A 20498-nucleotide genomic window follows, 5' to 3' on the forward strand; every position below is an offset into this window, starting at 1 on the left:
TGGTAAAGAGGCACCTGCTGTTGCTGCGACTTTAGAATATCTACCCCGTCCACCTCGGTTAGTTCTTCTTTGACCCCTTTGAGCCGGTCGTCCTCTACCTCTTCCGAATGCGGAGTAGAAGCGAAAGGACTTGCCCCTCGCAGAGGTTCCTGTGGGACGAAAAGGAGTCTGACGGATTGCAGCTCCTAGGGATTTTGCTGCAGCTTTTGAAGTTTGCAGTTTCTCTAAACTGTCATCCGCCTTTTTCCCGAACAAAGAAGAGCCATCGAATGGCATGTTCAAGAGCCTGGCTTGCACATCTGGGGCAAAACCCGACTTTCTCAACCAAGCAAATCTCCTGGTTGATGTACTTGCCGCCATTGCTCTGCTGATACTGTCAGCCGAATCAATGCCCGTCTGGAGGGATTCGCACATAGCGTCTTTACCGTCCTGTATAATATTCAGGAACGCATCCCTTTCTTCTCCCTCCGGGATGCAGTCAGCCGCTGTAGAAGCACACTCCCAAAGTGTATGGCTGAACCTAGCAAGGGTGCAAGTAGCATTAACAGACTAACGCCATGCTACATGCTGAAAAGACTTTCTTTGCCATAGCATCATATTTTTTATCGTCCCTGTCCTGTGGGAATGTAGGATAAGCCGTCATGACATCGGTAGAGGATGCTGCTTGTACCACCAGACTTTCTGGGGATGGATGTTTAGACAAAAACTCTGGGTCTGTGGAAGATACCCTGTACTTTGCAGACAGTTTTTTATTTACTGCTGGTATTACATCTGGGGTTTCCCAGTTTGTCATGATCTTTCTCTGAAGAGCTTTATGAAAGGGCACCACAGGATCCTCTTGTGGGCCTTTGTCAAGAATATCCGTGAGGTCATCTTGCTGGAAAGATTGTGAAGGTGCAGACCACCCCATGAACTCTGTAATCCTGGCCATTAAGGCTCTGTAGGGGGTTTCAGCATGCTCCCCCGGGTCTGGCTTAGCAAAATCCACCTCAGGGGAAGTGTCTAACCCACTTGCCTCATGTAAAGAATCATGAAGATCCTTTAATCTGCGCTCTTCAGAGGAAAATTCCTCTCTAACTGGGGTTACAGGTCCCTGAAACTCAAATGTGTCTTGTTCAGACAAATCACCCTCTTCTAAAATTGAGGATATAGTTCTCAATTGTCCTGAACTCATAAAGGGAGTAAATCCCATTTCCAAGGCAGAGGGTGCCGAACTTGTCATTATTGGCCTCGAAAACGTCGATGTCGTCGACGTCTTCGAGCGTGGCGTCGAAAACAGAGGTGGAGGCCTCGAGGACCTCGACAGAATTGGAATTCTACTCGACAATATCGACGCCATCGACGTCGAGGGCCTGGGGATGGTCACTGGATGTGTGGTCACCGTGACTTTTCTTGGCGTCGACGCCGGTGTCGAGGCCGGCGTCGAGTCGACAGACCCGTGTGTCGAAGGTCCCCTCGACAACGGCGCGGAAGACATCGACCTCGATGGGACCTTCGTCGACGGCACCTTCGAGGAAGGTTTGGAGGTCATAGCCCTGCTCGAGGGTTCGAAACGCGCTCGAGAGGTTTCTTTCGCCGGGTACTGCGACTCGGGGCGTTTTTGAGCTTCGGGTCTTTCGATCAGAGCATCGCTCTCGGCAGTCTTCGAGGGGGTCGAGGCCGCTTTCTCGAAGACGCTCATCATATTCTTTCAGAATTCCTCCCATTCAGCCCGGGAACTATGTTTCGTGGGGCAAGGGATTCTTTTTGGCGAAACAGAGGAAGACGGAGAAGGGGATCTTCGACGCCTCCTCTTCGAGTGCTTCGACCTCGAGGAGTGATGAGACCCACTCCGAGACCTGGAGCGCGAATGGTGACGAGGGCCTTAGCTGTCATGGACATACAGTCCTCGCATTCCGAACAATGGTGTTCAGCTCCCAAGCACCACAGACAATTTCTGTGAGGATCGGTCAACGACCTCTTTTTCCCACAATCTCGACATTTTTTTAAGCCGGATCGAGGAGTTGTCGGTTCCGACGAGGAAGCCATCGAGTATGGATCGAATAACTCGAGGTAAATAGGTATTAATCTGACTAAGAACTGAGCAACAGTATTCCGAGGCACCGAGTAAGCGCGGAAAAACGGAACTGAGCAACGGACGCTGCGCGCGGCCTTTATAGGCAGGATGACGTCGAGCGTCGATACGGCGGCTGTCGAGGGACATCGACTCGAGGGACATCGACTCAAGGGACATCGACGCGCAGCGCCCTCTACAGAAAAAAAAATTCCGAGGCCAGCAGAGCTCGAAGGATATATCTAAGATGAGGAATACGTCGGAGGACACAATCCCTTCGAAATGTAGTTTATATAATAGTTTACAATGATACAGGCAGTACCAATGAGCAAAATACACTGATGTAAATCGATGTAATTTAGTGAAAACCTCACTGAGCAAGTTTATTCTCCACTTTAGTAACCCCTTGGGAGAATAATGCAGTGCATTGGTTTCCAATTCAAAATTAACTTAAATGTACTTTGATATATTTTGTTGATCGATCTTGGATTAGAAAGAAGACTAAACTGAGAATAGTTAATGCACTATTCACATGTGATGCTACCATTGTCAAAACCCTATTCTCTCGTGAATCATTGTGACTGTTGCAAATGAGATAAAAGCCTCATTTCAGCAGAGGCATCCGATAGTGTAGGACAAACATTCACCTACAGCCAACTTGTAGTTGTTAATATACATCCACTAGCATTCAGGCATCACTGTAGCCAACCAAAACGAGTCTGCCGTGTTTGTTTACATAGGAAGTCAATGCGCCCGCTGGGACGCACTGTACGCCGTTCACAGTCTCGCTCCATATCGTATGCAACTTCCGGGTTCCGGCACTGAATGGATACACTGCTACTCATTCCTGGAGCTAAGTATTAACCAAGATGCACGCGTGGTTCATATAACCGCTATTAAGAGTTCCTCACCTTTCTGACCACATCCATCAGACTTCATTAAATTACAGAATGTTGAATCTGCTATGCAGCGAAACACACCCCCGAAAACTAATCTCAACGGGAGGTCTATCGCCAGATATGTGGGTAAGAACATATTGCTCCATACGTTTATCTAAGTATTGAGCCAATTTGACACACTATACAGTATATACTTTGTCTGTTGCCTTTAGATTCAAATCAGAAAATTCCCTACTGGGACATTCATGACCACATAGCAATAAACTAAGCAGAAATTGACCCACCTCTTTGCAACAAGGAGGTAGTAAGGCAATGAGACTTGTTACCAGTTTGATGTAATTGGGTAATATCTTCTGGACAAATAACATTCACTACATACCTTTTGTAGGTTGTCGGGGATTGGGGCGTCTCCAACGCTTGATTACCACAACATATTACCAATGATCTGAATTGGAACACAACTGTCACATGTGCCAAATTAGAGAGGCATGCATGCTCTTAATTTCTCATGATCTCCATTTGGCTGATGGTCAGCATGGTGAGACATTTTGTTTATTGATTCTTTTGCTTTTCTGACAGACCCTGAAACTCTATATACTAGCCTGAACACAAGATTAGTTCACGGAATTGATACAACTCAACATGGTTTGAAAGTCCTTCCACACAGGTGATTTCCTTTTAAATCCATGTATGTATAAAAAAAAACTGTGGTATCGTCTTTGAAATACACTGAATTACATACTATATACACACATCGATTTGTAATAGTCTGATACCAGTCTCCAATTTGCCTTGCAGATACCTTTGGAGTTTGAAGAATGAACATACATTTGATCGAAGTTGAAGGATATTTGCTCCCGATTAAGAGATATGTATTCCCGAAACGCTTTGAGCTTCTTTTATTATTATTTGTTGAATTATTATATTTATTAAAAAACAAGTGTACGGAATTTACAATTGACTATAATTCATTTTAAAACTTATTAGTAAAATGTATGCAGCATTTTGCTTGTTGGTACAGCCTGTATCATTGCAAACAATTATATAAACTACACATTTTTTAATTCTTGAATGGTGGTTATCGTTAGGGAGAATGCTCATTTCTATGCTAATTCCCTTCAACCTTAGAGACCCCAAGCTCTTTTGCTGGACTTAGGACTTTTGAATTTTAAACCAGGAGTGAGAAATCTTTTTCTCACTCCATCATGTGTTTTGACCCGACTTGGATTTTGTCTTTTAACTCTTTGGAATCTGAAACTCCATAAGCATCTACTTTTTGTATGGTGACACACAGCATCTTCAGTGCAGTGTACCAGAGAAATCCTTTAGATTTCTAATAAGGTTTAAATACCTTTTCTTGGGTGAACTACTGTTCCCAGAAGAATAAATTGAAATTGACTTTACTTACATTTTCTCTTTGTAGGTCCAGCACACACCATCTTATGTGGAGTGCTGGGGGGGGGGGGGGTTACCTAGCATCCCCTAATCCTACATTCTCATGTAACAGTATGTTACCCTCACCACTTAAAATGGCTGGTGGCAGTGGTTTATTTTTTTCTACCATTGTGCTTTTCTACCGCAGGTTGAACACTCAGCTGCAGTACAGCATCCATGCGTGACCATTTCATCAAAATGGCCCCGGTCTTCTTTCTTTGCCATTTTCTGTTTGTGAGGTCTTTCTTGGGTTTCACTCTCTGCGTCGATGCAGATTTGAGCCCTTTGTTCATGTTTGCCTGTGGGAATTGATATGTTACTGTTAGTATTTGGAATAGCACTGAGATGTGTCAAACAAATGGTTATTAGGAACAAACAAGGGATCACACATATTCTTAAGCAGGCAAATACTTTTCAACCCTCCCCAGTGTCAGAGGAGAAGATTCTTTCAGAGAAACAGGCTAGGCCAAAGTCAATAGGCAAAAGTCTATGTAGCTAGAAGCACTTCTTGCAGGTAAGTAGGAAAGTATTTGCACAATGTTTTAGAAGTCTTTAGTGAAGAAGAATCAAAGCGGTTAGTCTTGCGAAGAGTAGAAACAAATCTATAACAAGAGGAAAGTTCTCTTAGACTTTACAGTACATTTAGTTAGAAGAAAAGCAGCAGATGACTTCTGTTGCTGTGCAGCTCTGCAGATCATGGTGTTCCTGGGCCTCAGTCGTGGGGACAAGAGGGAGGACTTCTGGGGACTCCTGCACTGTAATGGGATGGTTACCGACAGCAACCGGCTATATTCAAACAAGTGGCAATTCGGTGTTTCAGCTCCTCGCGTCTACCGCAAAAAGCACCACCATGGTTCCTGCATGTCCAGACAGACTTTCCTTCAATCTGGGGTCCAGCACACTGTTGAGGTAGCTCTCGGTCGGTCCTGCTTCTTGGGAGCACGGAGGATCTTCCTGGGGCTCTTGGCCAGCTTAAAAGCAACGCGCACAAACTGGTGTTCCTCTCCCTGGTAGTTCAGTTTCCAGCAGCAACTCTCTGGAAATTCCACCAGCTCCAAGAAGGATGTCCAGGTGGCTTACTTTGGAGTGGATTGGTCCCACCAACTCAAAGGGAGAAGTCGTCCTTGCAGGGGCTTCTCTGTCAATATGAATTTGGAGTTTCAGCACAGCAGCAGGGCTTCACCGGGCAAACCAACCGTCCAGGAGTTGCAGCAGGCGTTCTCTTAAAAGTTCTTTTTTGGATTCCTTCTTCCAGTGGTCGACTCTGCCCTCCAAGCCAAAAAGCCTCGCCTTTTATGCAGGTTTCTCACATTCATTGCAGCCTGGCTATCAATCACCCAGCAGGGTGGCTGTCCTTGCCGGACAGCCAGCCGGCCAATCACCTAGGAGTGCATTCCGGTCTCCTATGAGACTAGGCACTGGAAGTTCGGTAACCTCCCTCACTTCCTGCCCCCACCAGACACCCTAGAGCCAGAGGCGGGCTTCACTCGTGAATCCCGCCAAAGACAAAACGAACAAAGGGACCAAACCTGGTTTGGCACGCAAAGTAAATCTCAAGAAGGACCTTTCCACAAAGAAATGGAGAAAAAAGACCAGGCCATTTTGACAGAAATGGCACCCAAGGGTGCTTTACTACAGCTGCAAACACAGCCGGCTGTAAAGACATCACGGTAGTAAAAAGTAACCACTGCCACCAGCCATTCTTAGAGGAAAGGGTAACATAAAAATGTTACATGAGAAGCTAGACAAGGGGTATACTATGTATCCCCTCCAGCACCCTATTGTAAGATAGTGTGTGTTGGTCTAGAAATTTAAAAGTGTAAGTAAAGTCAATTTCACTTTACTGCTCTTGGAAATAGTTATCCAAGAGAAAGGTAGTTAAACCTTTGGGGAAATCTGGAAGAGTTCACTGTAGCGCTACACTGAAGGTGCTGTTTGCTACAATGTAAAAAGAAGCCTATGGAGTTTGTCAGACTCCAAAAACCAAAAGAAACAGTGTAAAATCACATTAAAATACATGAGAATGGGAAAAAGGGTCCAACTCTCTCCAGGTAAAAATGAAAGTCCGAGAGTCCAGCAAAAGAGCTGGGGATCTCTAAGGTAGAGAGGAATTGGCACATTTCTGAGAATTCTCCCTAACAGTAAGTAGTGAGTGTTTAAACTTGTTCAACATTTCAATAGTGAAGGAAATTGCGCCACGTCCATAGAGCGATAAACTTATTATAGCAGGAATGGGGACCCATGGAAAGAAGGCAATAGAACTGACGGTGGTTTTGTAGCAACCCCGTGGCGAATGGTATAGTCGAATTAGGGGCGGGGCATCAAGCTTGCTAAAGCATAAATAGTGAAGTCAAGATGGCGGCTGCCATTCCTACAGGGATCTCGGCCACGAGGGGAACTGAACTCCTGTGACTATGGTGAGGGAATGGAAATACTACAGTCTAGGGGAGCATTACAGGACTTTTAAGAAGTGCTATTGTTTTGTGAATAGGACTGTTAAGGAGAATTCTCAAAAATTTGCTAATTCCTCTCTAGCTTAGAGACTCCCAGCACTTTTGCTGGATTTTGAGGACTTGAACGTTTTACCTGGAGAGAATTAGACCCTTGTTCCCACTCTCTCATGTATATTAATGTTTTTTTGTACACTGTTTATTTTGGTTGTGGAGCCTGACAAACTCCATAGGCATCTTTTGTATTGTGTCACACAGCACCTTTAGTGCGGTGACACAGGGAAGTCTCAAGATTTCCCAAGGTTTAACTACCTTCTCTGAGATGAACTACTGTTTCCCAGAGCAGTAAAGTGAAATTGACTTTACTTACATTTGTAACTTTCTAGACCCAGCACACACTATCTTACAATAGGGTGGTCGAGGGGTTAACTAGTATCCCCTTTGTCTAGCTTCTCAAGTAACATGTTAATGTTACCTTTCCTCACTGAATGGCTGGTGGCAGTGGTTTCGTTTTTACTAACGTGGTGTGCCTTTACCGCGGGCTGTGTTCGCAGCTGCAGTAAAGCACCCAAGGGTGCCATTTTTGTTAAAATTGCCCCAGTCTTTTTTTGCCATTTCTTTGTGGAAAGGTCCTTCTTGAGATTTACTCTGTGTGCCAAAGTAGGTTTGGTCTCTCTTTGTTTTGCCTTTGGCAGGATTCACGAGTGAAGCCTGCCTGTGGCGCCAGGGTGTCTGGGCTAGGCAGGAAGTGAGGGAGGTGCCCGAAACTCCCTGTGCTTAGTCACCTAGGAGACCCAAATGCACTCTGTGATGATCGGCTGACTGTCTGGCAAGGACAGCCACCCTGCTGGTTGAGTGACAGCTAGGCTGCAATGAAAGGGAGAGAACTTTATAAAAGGCGAGTATTTTGGCTTGGAAGGCAGAGTCGACCACTGGATGAAGGCACCGAAGAAGAACTTTAAGAGGACACCTGCTGCAACTCCTGGACCGTTGGCTTGCCCGGTGAAGCCCTGCTGCAGTGCCGAAACACCAAGTTCGCATCGACAGAGAAGCCCCTGCAAGAACTACTCCCCTGCAGTTGGTGGGACCAATCAACTCCAAAGTGAACTCGTCTGGACATCCTCTCGGAGCGGACTGTACTTCCTTGATGCTGCAGAAACCGAAGTGCCAAGGAGAGGAACTCCCGATTCGGATTGCATCACTTAAGTTGGCCAAGAGAGCCAGGAAGATCCTCTGGACTCACAGGAAGGACTGACCGAGCCTGAGCCACAACAGATTGCTGGAGCCCAGAAATAAGGAAAGCTCATCTCAACAGCCAAGAACTGCGCTTGTGCTATTTTCTATAGACGCGAGGAGCTGAAACCGCAAAGTGCCACTGATTTGAAGATTGCCAGTTGTCGTCGCTGACCATCCCATTGCAGTGCAGGAGCCCCCAGAAGTCTTCCCTCTTGCCCCCACAACTGAGGCCCAGGAACAGGATCTGCAGAGCTGCACAGGAACAGATGCCAGCTGGAACCATTTCTTCTAACCAAAGGTACTGTACAGTTTAAGAGAACTTACCTCTTGTTGTGTATCCTTACTTGCTCTCTTGGTTGCTTCTGTAGAGTTGCTTGCATCTTCTACACCTCACAAGCCTAACAGCTTGTGGCCCTACATTGATTCTTCTTTTCTACAAAGACTTAAAACATAGTGCAAGACTTTTACTTACCTCCAAGAAGCACTCAGCTCACCTAGACTTTTGCCCAATTGACTTTGGCTGGCCTGGCTCCCTGAATCACTCTTCTTCCCTCTGATTGTTTGTCTTCCTTCCAGGAAGGGGTTAACTTACTGTGCATTGGGGGCGTCAAAAGGTACTTACCTGCTTCAGAATATGTGTGTGATCTCTTGTTTTATTCTAACAACCCTTTTCTTTGACACTCATCTCAGTATTGCTCTGAATGTACCAGTAATATATCAATGTCCACCATGTCCTCGCTATATAAGTCACCTGAGGGTGTATGGAGTCTGTGTGCCATCCCCAATGGGTATTTGCTGATTTAGAGAAACTGATAGTGTATTTTGGAGTGTATTTGTTGGTTACTGTTGTATTGACCCCTTCTGAAAAAACGTATTCAAACTGACTGTTAAATAAATTCAACCCCACCCCATTCCTTTTCAGATCTGCCAGATCGCCAGGGGACCACTCAGGTGGCGATAGTGTGCGGTACAAATATCCCATAACATTAACAAATAAATTAATAATTGTTTAATCAAGAAACCTTGAGTGTAAGAGTTCAATTGAACACTTGTCACTGTGAATCTCTGTAACTACCCTACTGCTCACACTGACCCCTCCTAAGATAAGCCTGGCTGCTAAGCCACACTAACATCCTGTGTAGTACAGACTTCTACCAAAGGTTGGGTTCCTATTGCCAGGAGGTCAAGGTTTTTGTAGTGCACCCTAAGGGTACTGCATCAAATCTTGCCTAACAAGGAATATGGTGATTGCACTTAATTTTCGACTATGAACCCGGAGACAATTGTATTAGTTAAACCCACTGGCAGTCAGATGGAGACACTGGGCCAATGTGTTTTTTTTTTCTAAAACAGATAGCATTTTGCTTGAGAGCCTAATGTGAGGCTGAAGTTTGTTAGGTAGTCTGTGTGAGGGGGAGTTGCATTTGAAACATTCAATGGACAATTTAAATGTCAGACCAAAGATTATGGATGGATTGGGGATTCATTTTTGGCTCACACCATTTAGCAGTTGTCTGTAGAGTTATATGGACCGCAGTATGATTTCTGTTTATCTAGTACAAATTGGTACTCGATGTTTATTTCAACAGTGTAACGAGGGATTAACCCTAAACTGACCATTTAAATTTTCTTCATTGCAAGAGACAGAATTATACACGTTTTTGGTGAGTAATGCATATAAAATATGTTTGTGGACTCAAGATCCCAAGATATGAGAGGCACATATAGGACATGGGGAAGATGTTCTAACACAATTTGTGGGTGATTACACATTTTTCATGAACAAACTGGTATGAGGATAAATAACTTTCCTGCTTCCAAGTAACATGAGGAATGAACGGGAATTACAATGATATCTATGCATTATTGTCAACTGACATGAAGATGTTATTTTTCTGGCTTATTCTAAAACGGTGATCTTGATTATAGGACCACCCTAGGATACCAATGTTATTCATAATACAGTGGCTTTGCACCTTTCCTAACAGAAGGACATTGGGCATGATATGTTGGACGTTTTTCTATATTTAGATTTGGGGTGACTTTTCAGCATTTCCAAATAATATTTTTTCTTTTTTGTTTAATATGATGCTTATTTTTCCTCTACCTTCAAATCCTACCCTATCCCAACCCTTTTTCTCTGTTTTGCATGTGTACATGTAAACAGATGGTTCATTTTGTATGACTAACCAGTATATGTCCGGTTTTGAATAAGGCCCCAAGGCCGAAACACGTGTTAACCATTTGGGCATAAAAAGTCATAGCAATAAATGAACACGTGGTGCATTTAACTGAAGTCTTCTTGATCTATAAACCAGCCACAAGGCTAAGCTCCACCAAATAGTTAAGCTATTGTAACATGCCAAATATGGATAACTTTAATGAGGCAGCCCCGAATGTCCTAACTAAAAGGAAAAATTGTGAATTGATTACAAGGTTGTTAAATCACCAGGGTAGTAGGCCTGTAATGATGAGGATGCTAGTTTAGAGTCGAGCTCCAATATGCAACTGGAGTTAGAGGAACCTCAGGAAGAGAGATCCTCTCTGCCACAGTCTGCCCTTGTACCTCAGCCACTTCCTATTGGGACCCCACAAGCTCCACATTTAAGCCCAGAATATATTTCTCTTGAAAGTCTAATATTAGAGTTGAAGTTCAAGAAACTAAATTTCCAAGCTGAAGCCATACATCAAGAGATGAAACTAAGAGAAAGATGCAACCTAAAATGGATATGAGAAAGATGTCCCTTGGTTTTGCTTCCCTTTTAGGGTTTTTTAGGTCTGCTAGTCCCAAGAGACCTCGCCTGCATAAATAAGCAGTGAGTATGGATGAAACTAAACAGGATGTGTTTGATTGGCTGGGTACGTTTGAAAACACCTATGGTCTTCAAGGAATTAAGTGGGAATGATTTAATCCCATGGCTCATGTCTAGGCTCCCCCTGAATGGCTATGATGGAATTGGGTATCCGTGAGAGAAAGGATTATGAATCAGTAAAATTGGCATTAATAGCCAGATTTGGGAAAACTCCTAGTACTTTAAGAGGTTTAGAACCCTCAAAAACCTGATAGTAAGCCTTGGGCTACCTGGGAATGTGAATGTTTGAAGAACTTAGATGGTTGGGTTAAGGGGTACAGAGTACACACCTTTGAAAGAATGTGGAATCATTTTTTGCTAGAATCTATTTTTGAGGGAAGCAGCACAAGAAAGAGGGTAAAGAGAATTCTAATTCCAACCATCCAAAAGAGGGCGACAAACAGCAAAGGTAAATTCCATGGGAAACCTGGTAGGTCTAGTGAAACCCCTGGTGCAAAACCAGAGGGAGGGCAACAGAAACCCCACATTCCAGATAACATTTGGGAAATGTTTTGTATGTGGGTCTGTAGATCATGTGAAAGGGGATCCCAGATGTAAGGGCAAACCTTCAGAGGTCCACACTGCCTCCTTAGTCTTCGTCCCTGAGGGAAAAGCTCAAATGGCAAGTGCACACTTTCAACTACTGGCTGAAGACCCCACTGGAGTTCAAGCCAGTGTTTCTTTAGTGTCCCTGCGTCTGTGGGAACAACAGAATGGGGGTGTGTACAACTCCATACCAGATAACAGAAAAGATTATTATAAGGACAGTGTTCCTGTAAATGGTCAGGACACCCCTGCCATCAGGAACACTGGGGCAAGCATTACAGTAGTAGGGGAAAGTTTTTTCAAGCCTGAGGATGTAGCTAAGGCACCCAAAGGTCCCACGAAACTTGCAGGAGCCCCTATCCAAATGGTTCCTATTGCCAGCTCTCATCCAGTGCAGTAATATGACTGTTAGAATTCCTGTTCGTGTACAGAATGAAGTGCCAGGGAGGGTCCCGTAAGGAAATTATTTGAAAACTCTTGGGAGTTGTATCTAGTACCCCCTGTCCTCCCCGCAAAAAGAAGCAGGAGAAATCAAGATTGGCCAGAGAGGCAACCTTGATAGACTCGCAGTTTGAGATTGAGGAGCTTTTCAATACCTCAAGTCCACAGGAAGGCCACCCTTCAATTTCCAGGAAAAAGACAGGAGAAACCCAAGGTCTCTGGGGAAAAAGAAAGGTCTCAAACCTAAACCTGTTGATAGGACAAGAACATCCCAAAGGACCTTCCCAGGTCACCTCACTGACCCTTTCAACTGCTGAGTGAGTGGAAAGACCAACCAAACTCTGTGGAGTCAGCTACTGGTGACAGAGCTGGCAGAAAACCTTCCCTGCATTGGCGAGCTGGATCCCAGAGACCATCCTGGACTGCAGACTACTTGCAGAAGGTGGACCCTGTAGGGCAGACTTCAGTGGAGGACAAAGTGACCCTCTCTAGAAGGTCGGCGCAAGCAGACAGCTTCCCAGCTGGAAGGGCAAGAGCCAGGGAAACATAGTCTTTACTGGGAGGATTGCCTCCTCTACAGTGAACCTACTGAGTCTACCCAAGGGGACTACATGAGACTGGTAGTTCCCCAGGAGGTGAGACACCCGTTCCTACATTTAGCCCATGAGATTCCTTTGGCTTGCCACTTGAGTTTCAAAAGGACCAAAGAGGTCATCTCTGTACTTCTACCGGGCCATGATGGGGGCTGATGTAGATAAGTTCTGTAGGAGCTGCCACACTTGTCAGACTTATGGCAAGAGTGGGTCAAAGAATGTGGCACTTTTAGTTTCATCGCTCGGTAAACCGCACCGCCGCGGATCTTGGACACTTGTTGGGCTTCCTTCACTCCTCGAGTCCTGCACTCTGGTGAGAGGACTCTAGCTCCGGTCGTCCTGCTTCTGCAGAGTACTTGGGAGACTCCTGGAGCATCTGGCCGGATCACAGACGTTGCACTCGAATACGGATTTCTCAACCCCTGGCACTCGGTTCCTGCAGCAGCGAAGTAGAGCCAGTTGGGAAAGATGATCCAGTGGAGTTCGTCTCAGTGTTAGTTGGTCCCACTAACGGACCGGAGGCTGGAGGCGTCGTGCGTCCTACTTAAAACATCCGGTGACGTCGGCTCGACAGAGGCCCTCGAGGGGCAGCTTATCGATGTCATTGACGCAGGACATTTGTCCGAAGCAGCACAGCTGTAGTGATTACTGTCATAGATGCGGAATACGTCGGAGGACACAATCTCCTCGAAAAAGGAGTTTCAGCCAGCAGCAGGACTTCACCGGGCAATTCAAAGGTCCAAGAGGATGCCGCAAGTTTCGTTCATGGTTTCTTCATTGGGTGTTCTTCCCAGTGGTCGACTCTGCCTCTAGCCCCAAAACCCTCACCTTTTAAGCAGGTTGCTCCCATTCATGCACAGCCTAGCTGTCACTCAAACAGCAGGGTGACTGTCCTGAAAGGACTGCTAGCCAGCCAATGAGGGCTACACTACATTTCACAAGAATAGTAAAGTGAAATTGACTTACCTTTTCTCTGTGTAGGTCCAGCACGCACCATCTTATGGGGGTTACTTAGTATCCCCTTTTCCTACTTACTCATGTACCATTTTATAGGTTACCCTCACTACTTTTAATGGCTGGTGGAAGTGGTTTAATTTTCCTACCATTGTGCGTTTTTACCGCATGCTGTATCCTCAGCTGCAGTATTGCACCCATGGGTGCCATTTTGTCAAATTGGCCCTGGTCTTTTTTCACCAATTCTTGCTTGCGAGGTCTTTCTTGGGTTTTACTGTGCGCGCCTAACCTGGCTTGACCCTTTGGTTCGTTTTACCTTTGGCGGGCTTCAGTGCTGAAACCCGCCTCTGGCTCCAGTGTGTCTGGCAGGGCAGGAAGCGAGGGAGGTGCCCAAAACTGTGTCCTTTTTAGGCAGAGTTTGTATGCAGTACCCTTTGGGACCACTACACACAACTAGGACTACAGGTGTAAGCAAAAACAACCTTTGGTATAAGTCTGTACTACACCGTTTTTGGTAGCGGAGCCGAGCAGCCAGGCTTCTCAAGAGGGTATGTGAGCTGTAAGGATGTTTCACAGAGGTCTACAATCGCAAGTATTCAAATAAACTCTTACACTCAAGGTTTCTTGGTTAAACACTTATTAATTTATTCAACAGTCAGTTATAAAACAATCTATATCACACAAAAATATACTTCAGTATTTTACACTAGGTTTATGAGGCATTTAAACTACTTGGAGGAGCAAAAAGGCATAGGTTAATAAAAAGAAGATTACAGTTATTCTTAGGCAGTGCAAATACGTTCACCATAGGAAGCAATTCAATGCAATAGGTTAGGCCAAAGTCAATGTGCTAAAGTCTTGTATAGGATAAATAAGTTCTGGTAGTTAAACTGAAAAGTCTTCACCACAGTTCTCAGAAGTAGTTGGTAAAAAGAAAGAATATGTTGGGTCACAAACTGACTAGGCCTGCAAGTTGCCAAAGATCCAAGCACTTTCGCAGTGAGAGGCAAGTTCTTTCGGTCGGGTTTTTACAGTACCTTACAATGAATAAAAAGATGCAGTTGAAGACGTCTGTTCCTGCAGTTCTCACTGTTCCTGAGCCAAAGTCGTGGGGACAAGAGGAAGGACGTCGGGGGACTTGCACTGGTGCTGGTCAAAGCTGGCACTTGGCAAATCTTCAATTCCGGTAGCTGTGGACAAGCACACAAACTGGTGTCCCTCTCCCTGGTTATTCGATTTCCTGCAGCACTCTGAGGAAAATACAACCAGCTCCGAGAATGGTATCCAGGTGGCTTATGAGTCGATTGGTCCCACCAACTCAAAGGGAGAAGTTGTCCTTGCAGGACTTCTCTGTCGAGATGAACTTGGCGATTCGGACCTGCAGCAGGGCTTTACCAGGCAAACCAACGGTCCAGGAGTTGCAGCAGCGGTCCTCTTCAAGCTCGTCTTTGGTTCATTCGTTACAGAGGTCGACTCTGCCTTCCAAGCCAAGAGACTCACCTATTATCCAGTTTACTCCCTTTTATTCCAGCCTAGCTGCCACTCACCCAGGAGGGTGGCTGTCCTTGCCACCCAGTCAGCCAGACAATGAAGCCAGAGTGCATTCGGGTCACCTAGGAGACTAAGCAAGCACAGGGAGTTTCGGGCACTTCCCTCACTTCCTGCCCTCCCCAGATACTCGGGCGCCAGAGGCATTCTTCAGTCCAGAAGCCCGCTAAAGGTGATGAAACAAAGGGGCCAGACCTGGTTTGGCACGCAGAGCAAAACTCTAGAAGGACCTTTTAAAAAAAAAAAGAAAAGGCGAAAAAAGAAGACCGGGGCCTGTTTAAACAAAGGGGGCTCAGACAACATCTTGAAAAACATGGCTCCTGCGATTCAACACTACCAGTGTTCACGGTCAGGAAAAATCATGTTGTAAAACCACTGCCACCAGCCATTTTGAGAGGAAAGGGTAGCATTTGACTGCTACATGAGTTTCTAGACACATGGGATACTAGGTAACCCCTCCAGCACTCGATTGTAAGATAGTCTGTAAGATGGTCTAGGAATTTGAAAAGACGAAAAGTCAATTTCACTTTACTGTCTCTGGGAAACAGTGGTTTATCCCAGAGAAGGTATTTAAACCTTGGGAAAGCCTCAAAGGCTTCCCTGTGTCACTGCACCGAGGGTGCTGTGTGACACACATGAACAGATGATGCCCATGGAGTAGTCTAAAACTCCATATAAAAAAACACAAGAGTAAAACACACATCAAAATACATAAGAGTGTGGAAAAAAGGGGGTCACTCTCTCCAGGTAAAAAAAAATCAAGTCCTCAAAATCAAGCAAAGTTGCTGGGGTCTCTAAGGTGAAGGGAAATAGCACCTTTTTGAGAATTCTCCTTAACAGTCATTAGTGTCTTTGGTTACCTGAATGCAGCCAGTGGTAATTGGCTGCGTGTGCTGTGCGATTGACGGCCTAGGCTGTGCATGCATGGGACAAACTTGCATAAAAGGCGAGGTCTCTTGAACCAAAGGCAGAGTCGACCATCGGACGAAATATCAGAAGACAAACTGGAAGTGAGAGCTTGCAGCACCCTCCTGGACCGCTGGTTTGTCCGGTGAAGCACTGCTGCAGCGCTGAAGTGCCAACTTTGTATCGGCTAGAGAAATCTGGAACGGACAACGTCTTCCCTTGGGTTGGTGGGACCAACTGACCCAAAGACTAACTTGCCTGGAAGCCCTCTCCCTGCTGCTGTATTTCCTTGCTGCTGCTGGAACCGAGTGCCAGGGGTCAGGAACACCAGAATCGAGCGCATCATCTTTACCTGGACCAGATCTTCAGGAAGCTCCAGAGGACCCTCCCGAAGCGGGACGACCCAAGTCTGAGCCACCTCAACAGAGTGCAGGACCCTAATAGCAAGGGAAGGCCATTAAGCGTCCAAGAACCACAGTGGTGTGTTAGGGAGAATTCTCAAAAATGTGCCAATTCCTCCCACCTTAGGGCCCTCCAGCTCTTTTGCTAAACTTTGGGACTTTGACCTTTTCAAATCAATGTGTTTACTGTGTGTTTCTTTTGCTTATGGAGTCTAACCAACTCCATAGGCATCATCTTTTACAATTGTGTCACAAAGCCCCTTCAGTGCAGGGCCACAGGGAAGTCTTTCAGATTTCCCAACGTTTAAATACCTTCTCTGGGATCAACTACTGTTTCCCAGAACAGTGGAGTGAAATTTACTTCACTAAGTCCCGTAAATGTCTAGACCCAGCACACCCTATTTTAAAAGAGTGCTGGAGGGGTTACTTAGTATCCCCTATGTCTAGTTACTCATTTAACAGTCAAATGTTACCCTTTCCTCTCAGAATGGCTGGTGGCAGTGGTTTCACAATGAACTACCATGATTTACCCTGACCGCAAACTGTACGCAGCTCCGGTAACGTTAAATCGCGTGAGCCATGTTTTTCAAGACGGTACCTGAACCCCCTTTGTTAAAACGGGTCCCGGTCTTCTTTTTTATCCATTTCTTTGTTGAAAGGTCCTTCGAGTTTTTCTCTGCGCACCAAACCAGGTTTGGTCTCTCTGTTCATTTGCCTTTGGCGGGCTTCAGAGTGAAACCCGCCTCTGGCTCTAGAGTGTCTGGGGTAGGCAGCAAGTGAGGGAGGGGCCTGAAACTCCCTGTGCTTAGTCTCCTAGGCGACCCAAATGCACTCTGTGGTGATTGGCTGGCTGGCTGTCCGGCAAGGACAGCCACCCTGCTGAGTGAGTGGCACCTAGGCTGGAATGAATGGGAGAGAACTGAATAAAAGGAGTGTTGCTGGGCTTGGAAGGCAGAGCCGACCACTGGACGAAGGAACCGAAGAAGAGCTTGAAGAGGACAGCTGCTGCAACTCCTGGAGTGTTGGTTTGCCCGTTGAAGCACTGCTGCAGGTCAGAATCGCCAAGTTCGCATCGACAGAGAAGCCCTGCAAAGGACCACTTCTCCCTTTTTGGTAGGACCAATCAACTCCCAAGTAAACCACCTGAACACCCATCTCAGAGCTGGTTGCATTTCCTCAGAGTGCTGCAGGAAACCGTAGAGCCAGGGAGAGGTACACCAGATTGTATGCGTTGCTTGTAAGCTGGCCTAAAGCTTTTGGAAGATCCTCTGGACTCCCACGAAGCAGGGCTGACCAAGCCTGACCACCCCCCTCAGTTGAGTGTGGGACCTCAAATGTGAGGAAAGTCCACCTTGACAGCCAGGAACCGCGCTTATTGCCATTTGCTGTACCGCAAGCAGCTGAAAGCGAAACAGCCACTGAAAGTAGTTTTCCGGTTGCCAGCTTTGAGCTCCAGCAAAAACAAAGAGGTGATGGCTGGAAGGTTTAGAATTAATCTTAACCACTGGCAATGCTCTGGGCAACCCTCCAGACCACCGTTCTTCGCCTGCCAAGCCATTACAGAAGGGAAAGACCATATGCAAATCAGGCCTGGCCCCACCCCAAAAGGGGCAGTCCAGCCCGAACTGCTAGGCCACATCCCTTCTGCACGAGACCACAAGCATCCCCAAACAAGCTTTGAGCTCCAGTCAGGAACCATTGTTTCTCACCTTCAAAGCCAACATAAAAAGTTGGATGAGCAGTAAGTCACTTCAGCAGTAGGCCGCTACCATGCATACTTACCATTGACTATTTAAGACTTACTTCATCATGTGTGTTTTCATACTCGTCTTATGCCTCCCAAACCCATTCACCGACCCACCTGTAACCAGGGACCTTCATTGTTACCATTACATTATGTTGTAATATGCCTGCACCTTTGTATGCTACCTACAAGTTTTTCAAGCGCCGAGTTACCTAGATACAAATAATAAACAAATACAAAATACAACAAATAGTGCAGGAGTCCCCCGACATCCTCCCTCTTGTTCCCAGGACTGAGGCCCAGTGAGATCTGCAGTGCTGTATAGGAACAGAAGTCTACAGCTGCATCTTTTTCTTCTTCACTAACGTACTGTAAAACTAGCACAAGAGAACTTGCCTCTTACTGTGCAAGTGCTTGTAACTTCTGTAACTCACAAGTCTAATCAGCTTGTGGCCCTACATTTGATTCTTCTTATTCTCAAAGACTCCTAAGAACTTGTTCAAAGACTTTTCCATTTACTTACCTGAAGTGCTGTATCCTATACAAAGACTTTGCTCCATTGACTTTGGCTTAGCCTATTGAATGACTCTTCTAAGAGTTATCTGAAAGTATTTGCCCTGCTTATGACTATTTGTATTTCTTGTGATCTAATAACTTTAGCCTTTTACTTTTTAAAAGAGTATTCTGTACGCCAACAGTAAGGTATTAATGTCCCCAGCAACCTTGTTACTGAGGTCATCTGTGGGTGTAGGTTGTGTCTGTGGGCCATCTCAAAAGGGCCTTGTCTGATCCAGAAACAGTAATGTACAGTATTGCTCCCTTCTGAAGAAGGCTTTATGAAACTGACTGACTGATACATTATTAATTGTTTATGCAAGAAACCTTGAGTGGAAGGGTTTATTTGAATACCTGTAACTGTGAATCTTTGTGTAACTCCACTACAGCTCACATTTCCCCTCGAGATAAGCCTGGCTGGTCAACACACTACCAAAACTGTAGTACAAGCTTATACCAAAGGTTGGGTTGCCTATACCTGTAGTCATAGTTGTTTGTAGTGTTCCCAGAGGTTACTGCATTCAAACGTTGCCTAACACTGGTGGCAGGCGGTGAGGATATATTGTAGAGTTGTTAAATTGAGAGTTTGCTTTACTTTTGTTCAAATAAAAACCTTCACAAGGCTAAGCTCCACTAGAAAAGCTATTGTAACATGCCATGTATGGATAACTTCAGACAGGAAGCCATGATCACTTAACAGTAGAGCAACTGAAAGAAATGTGTAAAGTCAGGTCTCTCCCGGTTAAAGGAAAGAAAAATGAACTAATTGCAAGATTGTTGAATAATCAAAGTCTGTGTAGTGAGCCCATCACATCTATCCCAGGAAAGGTTGAAAATGTTGAGGATGATAATAGTTGAGTGTCTAACTCTAACGATGTTGAAGAGTCAGAAGAGTCAGAGGAGTCTCGGGAAGAGAACCCCTCTTTACCTCAACAGGCCCTTATGCCTCAGCCTTTTGCCACATGGACCCTACCAGGCCCATTACGGAGTCCAGAACTTGTCTCTTGAAAAACATTTGACTGAAGTTGGAGTTTAAAGGATTACAAGTCCAAGCAGAGCCGACCACTGGACAAAGGAATCCGAAGAAGAGAGGCCTGCTGCTGTGCTGAAACTACAAATTCGATTCTACTGAGAAGCCACTGCAAGGACGACTTCTCCCTTTGAGTTGGTCGGATCAATCAACTCCAAAGTAAGCCACCTGGACATCCTTCTCGGAGCTGGTTGAATTTCCACAGAGTTGCTGCTGGAGACCAAAATACCAGGGAGAGGAACACCAGTTTTTGTGCATTGCTTTTAAGCTTGCCAAGAGCTCCAGGAAGATCCTCCAGACTCCCAGGAAGCAGGACTGCCCGAGCCACCTCAGAGTGATCACTTGGTGCTATTGATCGGTAGCTGAAAACACAAAGTGCTGCTGATCTGAAGAGAGCCCGTAGCCGCTGCAGACCTAACTGCAGTGCAGGAGTCCTCTAGACGTCCTCCCTCTTGTCCCCACGAATGTGGCCGAGGAACCCAGCATCTGAAGGACTGCAACCAGAACAGAAGCCAGATGGATCCTCTTCTTCAAACCTAAGGTACTGTCTTGACTGAAGGGGTACTTACCTCGTCTGTAGCTTGCTTGTTCTCACTGGAGACTTGCATTAGCTACTTTTTGCAGAGTTTTGTCCTTCACAAGCCTTATAGCTTGTGGCCCAACAGTGATTCTTTTTCAACAAACTCTAAATAACATTGTGCAAGACTTCTGTGCTATTTAAAAGAAGTGCCTCAGCTCTATAGGCTGTGCTCCAATTGACTTTGGCTGTCCTGGCTCCCTGCATACTCTTCTAGTCCACTGACTTTCATATTTTCTCTCCCTCAGAGGTGAGAACTTGGTTTTTAGACGGTTATTG

General features: G+C 45.6%; 1 protein-coding gene across 2 annotated transcripts in view; it reads right to left on the reverse strand.

The window, feature by feature from the left end:
• Positions 1 to 20498, reverse strand: part of CCDC25 (coiled-coil domain containing 25) — a 217652-nt gene that overhangs the window by 12586 nt on the left and 184568 nt on the right. Inside the window, exon 9 of one of the 2 annotated variants that reach the window (XM_069605625.1) lies at positions 4474 to 4685. The exons of the other annotated variant lie outside the window; for it this stretch is intronic. Within the exon in view, the coding sequence (XP_069461726.1) occupies positions 4500 to 4685 (186 nt within the window). The 3' untranslated portion in view covers positions 4474 to 4499. The remainder of the gene's footprint in view (positions 1 to 4473; positions 4686 to 20498) is intronic. 2 annotated transcript variants of the gene reach the window in all.

This window comes from Ambystoma mexicanum, chromosome 4p, assembly GCF_040938575.1.
Source record: "Ambystoma mexicanum isolate Mex_15411 chromosome 4p, UKY_AmexF1_1, whole genome shotgun sequence".
NCBI lineage: Eukaryota > Metazoa > Chordata > Amphibia > Caudata > Ambystomatidae > Ambystoma > Ambystoma mexicanum.